Genomic DNA, 17,632 nt, shown 5'->3' with positions numbered 1-17,632 from the left:
GCACGAGCTGGGAGGGACTTCCAGACTGTGTCCCAGACTCGTGCAATGTATCCCGGAGTCTCACACTCTATCCCAGTCTGTTACACTGTATCCCAGAGTCTCACACTCTATCCCAGTCTGTTACACTGTATCCCAGAGTCTCACACCCTAACCCTTACACTGTATCCCCAGTCTGTTACACTGTATCCCAGAGTCTCACACCCTATCCCCAGTCTGTTACACTGTATCCCAGAGTCTCACACTCTATCCCAGTCTGTTACACTGTATCCCAGAGTCTCACACTCTATCCCAGTCTGTTACACTGTATCCCAGAGTCTCACACTCTATCCCAGTCTGTTACACTGTATCCCAGAGTCTCACACCCTATCCCCAGTCTGTTACACTGTATCCCAGAGTCTCACACCCTATCCCCAGTCTGTTACACTGTATCCCAGAGTCTCACACTCTATCCCAGTCTGTTACATTGTATCCCAGAGTCTCACACCCTATCCCTTACACTGTATCCCCAGTCTGTTACACTGTATCCCAGAGTCTCACACCCTATCCCTTACACTGTATCCCCAGTCTGTTACACTGTATCCCAGAGTCTCACACCCTATCCCTTACACTGTATCCCCAGTCTGTTACACTGTATCCCAGAGTCTCACACTCTATCCCTTACACTGTATCCCCAGTCTGTTACACTGTATCCCAAGCTGTTACACCCTATCCCAGAGTCTCACACTGTATCCCAGACTGTTACACTGTATCCCAAGCTGTTACACCCTATCCGAGTCTCACACTGTATCCCAGACTGTTACACTGTATCCCAAGCTGTTACACCCTATCCGAGTCTCACACTGTATCCCAGACTGTTACACTGTATCCCAAGCTGTTACACCCTATCCCAGAGTCTCACACTGTATCCCAGACTGTTACACTGTATCCCAAGCTGTTACACCCTATCCCAGAGTCTCACACTGTATCCCAGTCTGTTACACTGTATCCCAAGCTGTTACACCCTATCCCAGAGTCTCACACTCTATCCCAAGCTGTTACACCCTATCCCAGAGTCTCACACTCTATCCCAAGCTGTTACACCCTATCGCAAGCTATTACACCCTATCCCAGACTGTTACACCCTATCCCAGAGTCTCACACTCTATCCCAAGCTGTTACACCCTATCGCAAGCTATTACACCCTATCCCAGACTGTTACACCCTATCCCAGAGTCTCACACTCTACATGACAGTAACAGTCTGGGATAATGTATGTAACCACAATGTAACACCGCTGTATTACTGTATACACTCAACCTAGATGCACACCTTGACCACCAGGGGTGAACTTGTGGGAGACACTCCTTACCTGATCACACAGGTATAAAAAGGGAGGTCCCACGCAGGGGCATCGTCTTTGGAGTCCTGTGAATAAAGAGTTAAGGTCACAGAGTGACCTTGTTCCCAGAATGTGCCTCGTGTGGTTTCATACTGTAGAGTAAGGACTTTACAGATACGCTCCATCCCGGACTCTTGCGCCCCATCCCGGACTCTCAGACTGTCTCACAGACGCTCACACTGCCTCCCACACTGTCACCATGTACCCCCTACTGCTTAACCCTTGCCGCTGGACCAAGACCTCGCTCTGTCAAGCCCGTGTGGTGGCTGGTGTGCAACGATCACCCCACGTTAAAAAAAAAATCCACCCACAGGCATCTTCCACTCTTCAGGATATAGTTCGGGATCCGGAATATTAGGTCCTGCATTGAAACACTTGTGAACGTTTTGACGTGGAAGCAAGTCAGCCTCGCTTTGAGGGACTGGCTATGATGATGACAACCCCCCCCTACTGGCCAGTTCCTCCCCAGTTCCCAGCTCTCTCTCTCGTTCAGTTGCTCCTGAATCTGTAGCAGGGTCTGGCTGCAACGATCTCCTCCCTCTCCAGGAAAAGAGGCTGAGTATTCTTCGCATTGCTTTGCTCGCTAGCATCCGCCTCTCCCTTGCGGGTTAACTCATTCCCTGCTGGAGAAAAGTAGTGAGAGAGAGAGAGGGAAAGAGAGGATTGTGAAATTTCACACACCAAGCCCAAGTACCGATTCTAACCCTGATCATTTCCCCCTAAAGTCAAAACTGATCTCTAAATCACCGACCATGGCATAAAGACGTGCATTTCTATAGCGCCTTTCACACCTCAGAATGTCCCAAAGCGCTTTACATCCAATGAAGTACTTTTTAAATGTATGGTCACTGTTCTAATGTAGCCCTGTGTCAATCCCAAACTAATCCCACTGCCCCGCTCTCTCCCCATAGCCCTGTATCAATCCCCAAACTAATCCCACTGCCTCGCTCTCTCCCCATAGCCCTGTGTCAATCCCAAACTAATCCCACTGCCCCGCTCTCTCCCCATAGCCCGGTGTCAATCCCAAACTAATCCCACTGCCCCGCTCTCTCCCCATAGTCCTGTGTCAATCCCAAACTAATCCCACTGCCCCGCTCTCTCCCCATAGCCCTGTATCAATCCCAAACTAATCCCTCTGCCCCGCTCTCTCCCCACAGCCCTGTATCAATCCCAAACTAATCCCACTGCCCCGCTCTCTCCCCATAGTCCTGTATCAATCCCCAAACTAGTCCCACTGCCCCGCTCTCTCCCCATAGCCCGGTGTCAATCCCACAAACTAATCCCTCTGCCCCGTGCTCTCCCCACAGCCCTGTGTCAATCCACAAACTAATCCCACTGCCCCGCTCTCTCCCCATAGCCATGTACCAATCCCCAAACTAATCCCACTGCCCCGCTCTCTCCCCATAGCCCTGTATCAATCCCCAAACTAATCCCGTTCTCTCCCCATAGCCCTGTATCAATCCCAAACTAATCCCACTGCCCCACTCTCTCCCCATAGCCCTGTATCAATCCCCAAACTAATCCCACTGCCCCGCTCTCTCCTAACTCGCACCGAGTCCCACTGACCCATCACCCCCTGTGCTCGCTGACCTACATTGGCTCCTCATTAAGCAACGTCTCGATTTCAAAATTTTCATTCTAGTTTTCAAATCCCTCCAGTCCCTACATGCCTCCCTATCTCTGTAACCACCTCCAGCCCGTACAACTCTTCCGATCTCTAACCTCCTCCAGCATCTACACCCCTCCCTATCTCTGTAAACTCCTCCAGCCCTACACCCTTCCTTATCTCTAACCTCCTCCAGCCCCTACACCCCTCCCGATCTTTGTAACCTCCTCCAGCCCCTACACCCCTCCCGATCTCTGTAACCTCCTCCAGCCCCTACACCCCTCCCTATCTCTGTAACCTCCTCCAGCCCCTACATCCCTCCCTACCACTGTAACCTCCTCCAGCCCCTACACCCCTCCCTACCACTGTAACCTCCTCCAGCCTCTACACCCCTCCCTATCTCTGTAACCTCCTCCACCCCTACAACCCTCCAAGATCTCTGCGCTCCTTCAATTCTGGCCTCTTGAGCATCCCTGATTTCCATCACTCCACCATCGGTGGCCGTGCCTTCAGCTGTCTGGGCCCCAAGCTCTGGAACTCCCTCCCTAAACCTCTCCTCCTCTCTCCCCTCCTTTAAGACGCTCCTTAACCAAGCTTTTGGTCACCTGTCCTAATTTCTGTTTATGTGGCTCGGTGTCAAATTTTGGGACGTTTTACAGCATTAAACATAAGAACATAAAAAATATGAGCAGGAGTCGGCCATTCGGCCCCTCGAGCCTGCTCTGCCATTCAATAAGATCACGGCTGATCTTCGACCTCAACTCCACTTTCCCGCCCGATCCCTCGATTCCCTTAATATCCAAACATTTATCGATCTCTGTCTTGAATATATTCAATGACCCAGCCTCCACAGCCCTCTGGGGCCGAGAATTCCAAGGATTCACCACCCTCTGAGTGAAGAAATTCCTCCTCATCCCAGGCCTAAATGGCCGACCCCTTATCCTGAGACTGTGTGACCCCTGGTTCTCGACTCCCCAGCCCGGGGGGAAACACCCTCCCTGCATCTACCCTGTCGAGCCCTGTCAGAATTGTGTGTGTTTCACTGAGATCACCTCTCATTCTTCTAAACTCCAGAGAATATCGGCCCAGTCTGCTCAATCTCTCCTCATAGGACAATCCCCCCATCCCAGGAATCAGTCTGGTGAACCTTCGCTGCACTCCCTCAATGGCAAGTGTATCCTTCCTTAGGTAAGGAGACCAAAACTGCGCACAGTACTCCAGGTGTGGTATCAGGTAAGGAGCATAAGCTTAGAATAAGGGGCCGCACATTTAAAACTGAGATGAGGAGGAATTTCTTCTCTCAGAGGGTTGTAAATCTGTGGAATTCGTTGCCTCAGAGAGCTGTGGAAGCTGGGACATTGAATATATTTAAGACAGAGATAGACAGTTTCTTAACCAATAAGGGGATAAGGGGGTGGGCAGGGAAGTGGAGCTGAGTCCATGATCGGATCAGCCGTGATCGTATTGAATGGCGGAGCAGGCTCGAGGGGCCGAATGGCCGACTCCTGCTCCCAAAACTGTGCACAATACTCCAGGTGCGGTCTCACCAGGGCCCTGTACAATTGCAGTGAGACCTGTGATACCTCGGTGGGACGTTGAAGGCGCTATACAAATGCAAGCTGGTGCTGCTGGCGCCCTGGAATTTATGACACAGTCGAGGACTTGTGCAATCCCTGCCCCCAGTGGTAGCCCCTTACTCCTGGGCTCAGCTCGCTCCGCACAGATCCAGCCATTTCCTGTTCCAGTGAGTCACTTGTGTCAACAATTTGCAAGCCGCCGGATCGGCAGTGGGGAGTTTTATTAATTGCGACGCAGGAATGGAAGCTCTGCCTCCCGTTCGGCTGATGAGGAAGCGGGAGGGGTGGACAGGGCTTGGGGCCTCCTCCTCGGTCCCAGCAGCAAGCAGGGCCTGTCGTTTCCCAGTCGTTCGCCCAACCACCGCTGATTGCGTAGCGTGGTGCCTCGCAGTCCGCAGCTTGACCGAGCAAAGCCCCTCGCTCCCCGGTCGGGAAAAAAGGAACCGTGCATTTCTGTCGTTCCACTCACCACCTCAGCACGACCCAAAGCACATCGCAGCCAGGAAAGCACTGCTGTAATGTGGGGAAAGCGGCAGACCATATACGCACAGCAAGCTCCCACAAACAGCGATGTGATAATGACCCAGATCATCTGTTGGTTGAGGGATGAATATTGGGCCCAGGACACCGGGGAGAACTCCCCCTGCTCTTCTTCCAGTAGTGGCCCCGGGATCTTTTACATCCACCCGAGAGGGCAGACGGGGCCTCGGTTTAACGTCTCATCCGAAAGACGGCCCCTCCGACAGTGCGGCGCCCCCTCAGTACCGCCCCTCCGACAGTGCGGCGCCCCCTCAGTACCGCCCCTCCGACAGTGCGGCGCTCCCTCAGTACTGCCCCTCCGACAGTGCGGCGCTCCCTCAGTACTGCCCCTCCGACAGTGCGCCGCTCCCTCAGTACTGCCCCTCCGACAGTGCGCCGCTCCCTCAGTACTACCCCTCCGACAGTGCGGCACTCCCTCAGTACCGCCCCTCCGACAGTGTGGCGCTCCCTCAGTACTGCCCCTCCGACAGTGCGGCACTCCCTCAGTACCGCCCCTCCGACAGTGTGGCGCTCCCTCAGTACTGCCCCTCCGACAGTGCGGCTCTCCCTCAGTACAGGCACTAGGAGCGTCAACCTGGATAATGGGCTCAAGTCTCTGGAGTGGGGATACGCACACACACCTATACAAAAGCAAGAACACACCACGGATGCTGAAAATCTGAAATAAAAACAGAAAATGCCGGAAACACTCAGCGGGTCAGGCAACATCTATGGAGAGAGAAACAGAGTTAACGATTCAGATCGATGCCCCTTCGTCAGAACATTCACCCACAAACACACCCGTGCAAATGTAGAATCACACACTCACTCACACACACACACACTCTCACACTGTCTCATTCACACACACACCTACTCACACACTCATACACTGTCTCATTCACACACACACCTACTCACACACTCATACACGGTCTCATTCACACACACACACCTACTCACACACTCATACACTGTCTCATTCACACACACACCTACTCACACTCTCACACTCATACACTCTCTCATTCACACACACACCTACTCACACACTCATACACTGTCTCATTCACACACACACCTACTCACACTCTCACACTCACACACTGTCTCATTCACACACACACCTACTCACACACTCATACACTGTCTCATTCACACACACACCTACTCACACACTCATACACTCTCATTCACACACACACCTACTCACACTCTCACACTGTCTCATTCACACACACACACTCATACACTGTCTCATTCACACACACACCTACTCACACACTCACACCATACACTGTCTCATTCACACACACACCTACTCACACACTCACACACTGTCTCATTCACACACACACCTACTCACACACTCATACACTGTCTCATTCACACACACACACCTACTCACACACTCATACACTGTCTCATTCACACACACACCTACTCACACACTCATACACTGTCTCATTCACACACACACACCTACTCACACACTCATACACTGTCTCATTCACACACACACCTACTCACACACTCATACACTGTCATTCACACACACACCTACTCACACTCTCACACTGTCTCATTCACACACACACACTCATACACTGTCTCATTCACACACACACCTACTCACACACTCACACTCACACCATACACTGTCTCATTCACACACACACCTACTCACACACTCACACACTGTCTCATTCACACACACACCTACTCACACACTCATACACTGTCTCATTCACACACACACACCTACTCACACACTCATACACTCTCTCATTCACACACACACCTACTCACACACTCATACACTGTCTCATTCACACACACACACCTACTCACACACTCATACACTGTCTCATTCACACACACACCTACTCACACACTCATACACTGTCTCATTCACACACACACCTACTCATACTGTCTCATTCACACACTCACACTCATACACTGTCTCATTCACACACACACCTACTCACACTCTCACACTCACACTCATACACTATCTCATTCACACACTCACACACACACACTCACACACTGTCTCAGTCACATTCACACACTCACTCACATATATGTGCAAACACGTGTAAAAAAGACAAAAGACTCGCTTGGGAACAAACCTCAGGTTTATTCACTAACCTTTAACGTGTAACACACACCTTGGGGCCCGGAGGTGGATTGGTGTGCTCCTCACGGACAGACACAGTCTGTGGATCCCCACCTTCCCCAGTCTCGGGGCCCAGGCTTACAGTTTTAAGGCCCCGTTTCTTTTCTTGTGGTGTCAGGAAGCTGGGAAGAGATTGTCGATCACCTCCCGCCAACTGGCCTGTGTGTTGACCGGGCGGGATCAAGGTCAGGCGTGTGTGGGGTGCAGTTTTTGAGAGAATGCCTAAATATTTTTTTGGGGGGAGGGTGGGAGGTGTTTGCCACCCCTGTTTCTCTCAGAGGTGCTCTTCAGCTCCTCCGAGTCTCAAGGGCAGGGGGTTAGTTCATATTTCTGTTGAAATTCGCCTTCTTGGTGTTTAACTTCATGGTCCAAAGCGTTCGGTTTGAATTATCAGCCGTCAAAGAAGGGATCTCGGGCCTCCTCTTAAATGTGGACAAAACACGGGCTGGGGGGGTTGTTTTTAACAGGAGCTTCCTGGACTGCCTTCCCATCCCGGGATTTATACGTCTTGCCTAAATGTTCACCGCGGAGGTTAAGACGGAAAGGCCAAAAGCTAGCTTCCCCCGTTGCTATTGGCTAACCAATCCATCCCATTCTTTCAAGCACCACTCCCCCTGGTTGCTATGGGTAACCAATCCATCCCATTCTCCCAGGCCCCTGTTGCAATGGGTCACAAACCCGTCCCATTCTCCAAAGTCCCATTTTCCCTGGTTGCTATGGGTAACCAATCCCATTCTCCCAGGCCCCATTCCCTCGGTTACTATGGGTAATCAATCCATCCCATTCTTCTAGGCCCCATTTCCCCGGTTGCTATGGATAACTAATCCATCCCATTCTCCCAGGCCCCATTCCCCTGGTTGCTATGGGTAACCAATCCCATTTTCCCAGGCCCCATTCCCCCGGTTACGATGGGTAATCAATCCATCCCATTCTCCCAGGCTCCATTCCCCCGGTTGCTATGGGTAACGGAACTCATCCCATTCTCCCAGGCCCCTGTTTTCCCCGTTGCTATGGGTAACAAACCCATCCCATTTCTCCTAGGCCCCATTTTCCCTGGTTGCTATGGGTAACCAATCCATCCCATTCTCCCAGGCCCCATTCCCCCGGTTGCTATGGGTAACCAATCCCATTTTCCCAGGCCCCATTCCCCCGGTTGCTATGGGTAACCAATCCCATTTTCCCAGGCCCCATTCCCCCGGTTGCCATTCTCCTTTCCACCCCCACCCACTCCCGTTCACACAATCCCCCTCATCCCACCCTCCCCCCCCACCCGGCCCCATTTCGCCTGGTTGCTACGGGTAACCCGGCCTTTACCCCTCCTTCCCGGCTCGGTCGCCCCCCCACCGCCCCCCTCGACACACCGGATAACCGCAACGACGACCCCAATGCCACAAGGCTTGCGTCGGTTCACGGGGAAGGCCCCGCGACCAGCTTGGAATACGGTCTCACCAGTGATGCCCCACAGCCCCCGAACAAATAGAAATTTCCCTCCTCGGCCCTATTTCCCCCCGGTTGCTGTGGGTAACGGAACCCATCCCATTCTCCCAGGCCCCCATTTCCCCCGGTTGCTATGGGTAACCAATCCATCCCATTCTCACAGACCCCTGTTGCTATGGGTAACAAACCCATCCCATTTTCCCCGGTTGCTACAGGTAACCAATCCCAATGTCCTAGGCCCCATTCCCCCGATTGCTACAGGTAACCAATCCTAATGTCCCAGGCCCCATTCCCCCGGTTGCTACGGGTACCCAATCCCATTCTCCCAGGCCCCATTCCCCATGCTAAACAGGACAGCTCTTCCTACTAGAGTTAAACCCCATCCAGTTTTGCATGCACCCTTGACCTGTTGTCAAGCGGGCTGCCGGGAAATCTCCAAGATGGCGGCCGGAACGAAAGCCAGTTTAATGATCAAAGAGCGGTCCGTTTTCTCCGCAGATCCTCTCCATGTGGGGCAGGCATGAATTACCGAGACTTCCAATGAATCTTCCAGCAGCTGCAGACAAGACTTCACAACGCAGGCCCTGGTCACACTCCCTTGACCTGGGCCTTGGTTTCGGGCCTTCATAGCCGGTGAAAACCCTGCTCCACATCCCGTCAAGCCCGAGGGTGGTGAATTTAAAAACTGACACACAGGGAAACGTCATCAATCCCTTGGCGAGTTGCATCGGATGTTTCCCCCGAAGACTTTTACATGCATGCTGTTGGACAAAGTCTTCTCGGTCCGTCGCATCTTCGAATGAATATAGACCCCTCCCTCACCCTGTCTGATCGGGGAAGCTCCTGTTAAACAATTGACCAATTAACGGGAGAAATAATTGTGGTTAAATACACGGGGTAGATGTCTCACCTCTGTGTTGAGGTCGCACAGAGGGCAATTCCGAAACAGCAATACCGTGAATTTGTATAGCGCCTTTAACGTAGCAATACGTCCCCAGATGCTTCAATCTCCCAGGCCCCAGAGCGTTATCAGACAAGATTTGACAGCGAGCCACAGAAGGAGATACTCGGGACACGCGACCAAAAGTGGGTTAAAGAGGTCGGTTTTAAGGGGCGTCTTAAAGGAGGAGAGAGAGGCGGAGAGGTTTAGGGAGGGAGTTCCAGAGCTTGGGGCCCAGGCAGCTGAAGGCACGGCCACCGATGGTGGAGCGATGGAAATCGAGGGATGCTCAAGGGGCCAGAATTGGAGGAGCGCAGGGTTTGAGGCTGGGTCATTGAACATATTTAAGGCAGAAATACAGGGGAGTCAAGGGTTATGGGGAGCGGACAGGGAAAGTGGCCAAGATCAGATCAGCCGTGATCTTATTGAATGGCGGAGCAGGCTCGAGGGGCCAAATGGCCCACTCCTGCTCCTATTATGATCTTATCTCAGAGGGCTATAGGGGCTGGAGGAGGTTACAGAGATAGGGGGGGGGGTGTAGGGGCTGGAGGAGGTTACAGAGATAGGGAGGGGTGTAGGGGCTGGAGGAGGTTACAAAGATAGGGAGGGGTGTAGGGGCTGGAGGAGGTTACAGAGATAGGGAGGGGTGTAGAGGCTGGAGGAGGTTACAGAGATAGGGAGGGGTGTAGGGGCTGGAGGAGGTTACAGAGATAGGGAGGGGTGTAGGGGCTGGAGGAGGTTACAGAGATAGGGAGGGGTGTAGGGGCTGGAGGAGGTTACAAAGATAGGGAGGGGTGTAGGGGTTGGAGAAGGTTACAGAGATAGGGAGGGGTGTAGGGGCTGGAGGAGGTTACAGAGATAGGGAGGGGTGTAGGGACTGGAGGAGGTTACAGAGATAGGGAGGGGTGTAGGGGCTGGAGGAGGTTACAGAGATAGGGAGGGGTGTAGGGGCTGGAGGAGGTTACAGAGATAGGGAGGGGTGTAGGGACTGGAGGAGGTTACAGAGATAGGGAGGGGTGTAGGGGCTGGAGGAGGTTACAGAGATAGGGAGGGGTGTAGGGACGGGAGGAGGTTACAGAGATAGGGAGGAGTGTAGGGGTTGGAGAAGGTTACAGAGATAGGGAGGGGTGTAGGGGCTGGAGGAGGTTACAGAGATAGGGAGGGGTGTAGGGGCTGGAGGAGGTTACAGAGATAGGGAGGGGTGTAGGGGCTGGAGGAGGTTACAGAGATAGGGAGGGGTGTAGGGGCTGGAGGAGGTTACAGAGATAGGGAGGGATGTAGGGGCTGGAGGAGGTTACAGAGATAGGGAGGAGTGTAGGGGCTGGAGGAGGTTACAGAGATAGGGAGGGGTGTAGGGGCTGGAGGAGATTACAGAGATAGGGAGGGATGTAGGGGCTGGAGGAGGTTACAGAGATAGGGAGGAGTGTAGGGGCTGGAGGAGGTTACAGAGATAGGGAGGGGTGTAGGGGCTGGAGGAGGTTACAGAGATCGGGAGGGTGTAGGGGCTGGAGGAGTTTAGAGATAGGGAGGGTGTAGGGGCTGGAGGAGGTTAGAGATAGGGAGGGTGTAGGGGCTGGAGGAGTTTAGAGATAGGGAGGGTGTAGGGGCTGGAGGAGTTTAGAGATCGGGAGGGTGTAGGGGCTGGAGGAGGTTACAAAGATAGGGAGGGGTGTAGGGGTTGGAGAAGGTTACAGAGATCGGGAGGGTGTAGGGGCTGGAGGAGTTTAGAGATAGGGAGGGGTGTAGGGGCTGGAGGAGGTTACAGAGATAGGGAGGGGTGTAGGGGCTGGAGGAGGTTACAGAGATAGGGAGGGGTGTAGGGGCTGGAGGAGGTTACAGAGATAGGGAGGAGTGTAGGGGTTGGAGGAGGTTACAGAGATAGGGAGGAGTGTAGGGGTTGGAGAAGGTTACAGAGATAGGGAGGGGTGTAGGGTATGGAGGAGGTTACAGAAATCGGGAGGGGTGTAGGGGCTGGAGGAGGTTACAGAGATCGGGAGGGTGTAGGGGCTGGAGGAGTTTAGAGATAGGGAGGGTGTAGGGGCTGGAGGAGGTTACAGAGATCGGGAGGGGTGTAGGGGCTGGAGGAGTTTAGAGATAGGGAGGGTGTAGGGGCTGGAGGAGTTTAGAGATAGGGATGGGGGGGGGGGGGGGGGGGGGTGAGGAGGGGATTTGAACACCAGGATGAGAATTTTACAATCGATGTCATTGCCTAACCGGGAGCCAATGTCCGTGGACAAGGATCGGCCCGGACTAATTAGGCGAGTAATTACATCAATGTCTTTGGTCGCTAATGCACCATTGGCCCCAGCCCCTCGGAGAAATGGGGGGCGGGGGGGGAAAGAGAAGCTGAGTTGACAACGGGCTGCATCATTTTCCGTAGGTTGCATCATTCTCCGTGTCGCTGGCCTCCGACACAAACTCCTCAAAGGGCATGCAAGCGAAGCAGAAACGTTTCACGTCCCTCCAGCAGGCCCGGCAGTACATGGATCCACAGCCGGGGTTGGGGCAGAGGTAGGAGGTCTCCGTGCGGCCCTCATTACACACCAGGCATCGCTTGCGGACAAACCTCCGGAGGCAGGGCAGGAGGTGGTGCAGAGTCCCTGCCACGCCACGCAGTTGCTGCGAAGAGAGAAAGCGAGTTAACGTCAGAACAGGTTACTGCACAAGACAAAAGCTCACGGGCCTGGGGGTAATGTATTTGTTAAGTATGTATCTATGTAATACGGGCCACCGGAGGTCGCGACTGTCGGAGTCCTAATGGTCACCTGCACACACGTGCAGGGCCAGGAGAAAAGGTTGGCTGCCGTGTTGTTTAGGCACTCTGGAGTTGTATGTAAACTTGTATTTACTCCGTACAGCCACCAGAGGGCTCATCCCCTGGAGTCCCAAGAGATCCCATAATCCCTTGGGAGCACAGGTATTTAAGGAGGCCTCACAGGTTGGAGAGGCACTCTGGAGACCTGCACGAAAAGATTAAGGTCACACTTTACTTTGAGCTCACAGTGTTCAGTCTGTCTCTTTCACGATACATAACACGAAGGTCACACTAAGTTTAGCTCACAGTACTCAGCCTCGTGGAGTTCTTCTATACACTACAATATTAGCATGGATAGAGGATTGGCTAACTAACAGAAAACAGAGAGTCGGGATGAATGGTTCATTCTCGGGTTGGCAATCAGTAGCTGGTGGGTGCTACAGGGATCAGTGCTGGGACCCCAACTATCTACAATCTATATCAACAACTTGGAAGAAGGGACCGAGTGTAACGTAGCCAGGTTTGCTGACGATACAAAGATGGGAGGAAAAGCAATGTGTGAGGAGAACACAAAAAATCTGCAAAAGGACATAGACAGGCTAAGTGAGTGGGCAGAAATTGGGAGATGGGGTATAATGTTGGAAAGTGTGAGGTCATGCACTTTGGCAGAAAAGAATCAAAGAGCAAGTTATTATTTAAATGGAGAAAGATTGTAAAGTGCCGCAGTACAGCGGGACCTGGGGGTACTTGTGCATGAAACACAAAAGGATAGTATGCAGGTACAGCAAGTGATCAGGAAGGGCCAATGGAATCTTGGCCTTTATTGCAAAGGGGATGGAGTATAAAAGCAGGGAAGTCTTGCTACAGTTATACAGGGTATTGGTGAGGCCACACCTGGAGTACTGCGTGCAGTTTAGGTTTCCATATTTAGAAAAGGATATACTTGCTTTGGAGGCAGTTCAGAGAAGGTTCACTCGGTTGATTCTGGAGATGAGGGGCTTGACTTATGAGGAAAGGTTGAGGAGGTTGGGCCTCTACTCATTGGAATTCAGAAGAATGAGAGGAAATCTTATCGAAACATATAGGATTATGAGGGGGCTTGAAAAGGTGGATGCAGAGAGGATGTTTCCACTGATGGGGGAGACTAGAACTAGGGGGCATGGTCTTAGAATAAGGGGCCGCCCATTTAAAACTGAGATGAGGAGAAATTTCTTCTCTCAGAGGGTTGTAAATCTGTGGAATTCGCTGCCTCAGAGAGCTGTGGAAGCCGGGACATTGAATAAATTTAAGACAGAGACAGATAGTTTCTTAAACGATAAGGGAATAAGGGGTTACGGGGAGCAGGTGGGGAAACATAGAAAATAGGTGCAGGAGTAGGCCATTCGGCCCTTCGAGCCTGCACCGCCATTAAATAAGACCATGGCTGATCATTCACCTCAGTACCCCTTTCCGACTTTCTCTCCATACCCCTTGATCCCTTCAGCAGTAAGGGCCACATCTAACATCCTCTTGAATATATCCAATGAACAGTCATCAACAAATCTCTGCGGTAGGGAATTCCACAGGTTAACAACTCTCTGAGAGAAGAAGTTTCTCCTCATCTTGGTCCTAAATGGCTTACCCCTTATCCTTAGACTGTGTCCCCTGGTTCTGGACTTCCCCAACATCGGGAACATTCTACCTGCATCGAACCTGTGCAATCCCGTCAGAATTTTATATGTTTCTATGAGATTCCCTCTCATCCTTCTAAACTCCAGTGAATACAGGCCCAGTCGATCCAGTCTCTCCTCAAATGTCAGTCCTGCCATTCCGGGAATCAGTCTGGTGAACCTTCGCTGCACTCCCTCAATAGCAAGAACGTGCTTCCTCAGATTAGGAGACCAAAACTGAACACAATATTCCAGGTGAGGCCTCACCAAGGCCTTGTGCAACTGCAGTAAGACCTCCCTGCTCCTATACTCAAATCACCTAGCTATGAAGGCCAACATACCATTTGCCTTCTTCACCGCCTGCTGTACCTGCATGCCAACTTTCAATGACTGATGTACCATGACACCCAGGACTCGTTGCACCTCCCCTTTTCCTAATCTGTCACCATTCAGATAATATTCTGCCTTCCTGTTTTTGCCATCAAAGTGGATAACCTCACATTTATCCACATTATACTGCATCTGCCACTCATTTGCCCACTCACCTAACCTGTCCAAGTCACTCTACAGCCTCTTAGCATCCTCCTCACAGCTCACACCGCCACCCAGCTTAGTGTCATCTGCAAACTTGGAGATATTACATTCAATTCCCTCATCCAAATCATTAATATATATTGTAAATAACTGGGGTCCCAGCACTGAGCCCTGCGGCACCCCACTAGTCACTACCTGCCATTCTGAAAAGGACCCGTTTATCCCGACTGTCTACTTCCTGTCTGCCAACCAGTTCTCTATCCACGTCAGTACACTACCTCCAATACCATGTGCTTTAATTTTGCACACCAATCTCTTGTGTGGGACCTTGTCAAAGGCCTTTTGAAAGTCCAAATACACCACATCCACTGGTTCTCCCCTGTGTACTCTACTAGTTACATCCTCAAAAAATTCCAGAAAATTTGTCAAGCATGATTTCCCTTTCATAAATCCATGCTGACTTGGACTGATCCCGTCACTGCTTTCCAAATGTGCTGCTATTTCATCTTTAATAATTGATTCCAACATTTTCTCCACTACTGATGTCAGGCTAACCGGTCTATAATTACCCGCCTTCTCTCTCCCTCCCTTCTTAAAGAGTGGTGTGACATTAGCTACCCTCCAGTCCATAGGAACTGATCCAGACTCGATAGACTGTTGGAAAATGATCACCAATGCATCCACTATTTCTAGGGCTACTTCCTTAAGTACTCTGGGATGCAGACCATCAGGCCCCGGGGATTTATCGGCCTTCAATTCCATAAATTTCCCTAACACAATTTCCCGTCTAATTAGGACTTCCTTCAGTTCCTCCTTCTCACTAGATCCTCGGACCCTTAGTATTTCCGGAAGGTTATTTGTGTTTTCCTTTGTGAAGACAGACCAAAGTATTTGTTTAACTGGTGTGCCATTTCTTTGTTCCCCATTATGACTTCACCTGAGTCCGACTGCAAGGGACCTACGTTTGTCTTCACTAATCTTTTTCTCTTCACATATCTATAGAAGCTTTTGCAGTCAATTTTTATGTTCCCAGCAAGTTTCCTCTCATACTCTATTTTCCCCCTCCTAATTAAACCCTTTGTCCTCCTCTGCTGTATTATAAAATTCTCCCAGTCCTCAGGTTTGCTGCTTTTACTGGCCAATTTATATGCCTCTTCCTTAGATTTAACACTATCCTTAATTTCCCTTGTTAGCCACGGTTGAGCCACCTTCCCCGTTTTATTTTTACTCCAGACAGGGATGCACAATTGTTGAAGTTCATCCATGTGATCTTTAAATGTTTGCCATTGCCTATCCACCGTCAACCCTTTAAGTATCATTTGCCAGTCTATTCTAGCCAATTCACGTCTCATACCATCAAAGTTACCTTTCCTTAAGTTCAGGACCCTAGTTTCTGAATTAACTGTGTCACTATCCATCTTAATACAGAATTCTACCATATTATGGTCACTCTTCCCCAAGGGGCCTCGCACAACAAGATTGCTAATGAGTCCCTTCTCAGTACACACGACCCAGTCTAGGATGGCCAGCTCCCTGGTTGGCTCCTCAACATATCGGTCGAAGTGGATCTGAGTCCACGATCAGATCGGCCATGATTGTATTAAATGGCGGAGGAGGCTCGAGGGGCCGAATGGCCTATTCCTGCTCCTATTTCTTATGTTCTTATTTTCTGATAAGAACATAATCGGGACGGAGGCGTGATGAGGTAATCAGGAAGGCAAATGGAATGTTGGCCTTCGTTGCGAGAGGGATGGAGTACAAAAGCAGGGAGGTCCTGCTGCAACTGTACAGGGTATTGGTGAGGCCGCACCTGGAGTACTGCGTGCAGTTTTGGTCACCTTACTTAAGGAAGGATATACTGGCTTTGGAGGGGGTACAGAGACGATTCACTCGGCTGATTCCGGAGATGAGGGGGTTACCTTATGATGATAGATTGAGTAGACTGGGTCTTTACTCGTTGGAGTTCAGAAGGATGAGGGGTGATCTTATAGAAACATTTAAAATAATGAAAGGGATAGACAAGATAGAGGCAGAGAAGTTGTTTCCACTGGTCGGGGAGACGAGAACTAGGGGGCACAGCCTCAAAATACGGGGGAGCCAATTTAAAACCGAGTTGAGAAAAAATGTCTTCTCCCAGAGGGTTGTGAATCTGTGGAATTCTCTGCCCAAGGAAGCAGTTGAGGCTAGCTCATTGAATATTTGCAAGTCAAAGATAGATAGATTTTTAAGCAAGAAGGGAATTAAGGATTATGGGGAGAGGGCGGGTAAGTGGAGCTGAGTCCACGACCAGATCAGTCATGATCTTATTGAATGGCGGAGCAGGCTCGAGGGGCTAGATGGCCTACTCCTGTTCCTAATTCTTATGTTCTTATAGATGGGATTTGGTGGGTGATCGTGACGGGAGATCGGCGAATGTTTGGTGTGGAAAAGCAGCAGGAGATCGGGGCGGAGGAGCGGCGGATGAGGGGACGGGGCCCAGGAGAGGCGAGGGCCCAGGGGCAGCACGGGCCCAGCCCACACTGTGCGATATGTGGGCGCACTAGGTCCGTGCAGCAGAGCAGGTCTCCAGTCGTCCTGGTTAACCCTTGCCCCTGGACCAAGACCTCGCTCTGTCAAGCCCGTGTGGTGGCTGGTGTGCAACGGTCACCCCACGTTAAAAAAATCCACCCACAGGCACCTTCCACCCCCTCAACTGGAGTTCAGGACTGGAACATCGGGTCCTTCATTGAAACACCTGTGAACTCTTGTGGAAGCAAGTTATCCTCGTTCGAGGGACCGCCGATGATGATGATGATAAGAGCATAAGAACATAAGAAATAGGAGCAGGAGTCGGCCATACGGCCCCTCGAGCCTGCTCCGCCATTTAATACGATCATGGCTGATCCGATCATGAACTCAGATCCACTTCCCTGATGCTCCCCATAACCCCTTATCATTTAAGAAACTGTCTATCTCTATCTTAAATATATTCAATATCCCAGCTTCCACAGCTCTCTGGGGCAGCGAATTCCACAGATTTACAACCCTCTGGGAGAAGAAATTCCTCCTCATCTCA

General features: G+C 51.3%; 1 protein-coding gene across 1 annotated transcript in view; it reads right to left on the bottom strand.

The window, feature by feature from the left end:
- Positions 1–11,817: 11,817 nt before the first annotated feature.
- dcst1 (DC-STAMP domain containing 1) overlaps positions 11,818–17,632 on the bottom strand; it is a 50,817-nt gene continuing 45,002 nt past the window's right edge. Inside the window, exon 16 of the mRNA XM_070868489.1 lies at positions 11,818–12,258. Coding sequence (XP_070724590.1) covers positions 12,007–12,258 — 252 coding nt within the window. The 3' untranslated portion in view covers positions 11,818–12,006. The remainder of the gene's footprint in view (positions 12,259–17,632) is intronic.

The sequence above is a fragment of the Pristiophorus japonicus genome, chromosome 30, assembly GCF_044704955.1.
Source record: "Pristiophorus japonicus isolate sPriJap1 chromosome 30, sPriJap1.hap1, whole genome shotgun sequence".
Taxonomy (NCBI): domain Eukaryota; kingdom Metazoa; phylum Chordata; class Chondrichthyes; family Pristiophoridae; genus Pristiophorus; species Pristiophorus japonicus.
The sequence above is the reverse complement of the archived record's forward strand: the minus strand, read 5'-3'. Positions and strand labels throughout refer to the sequence as shown.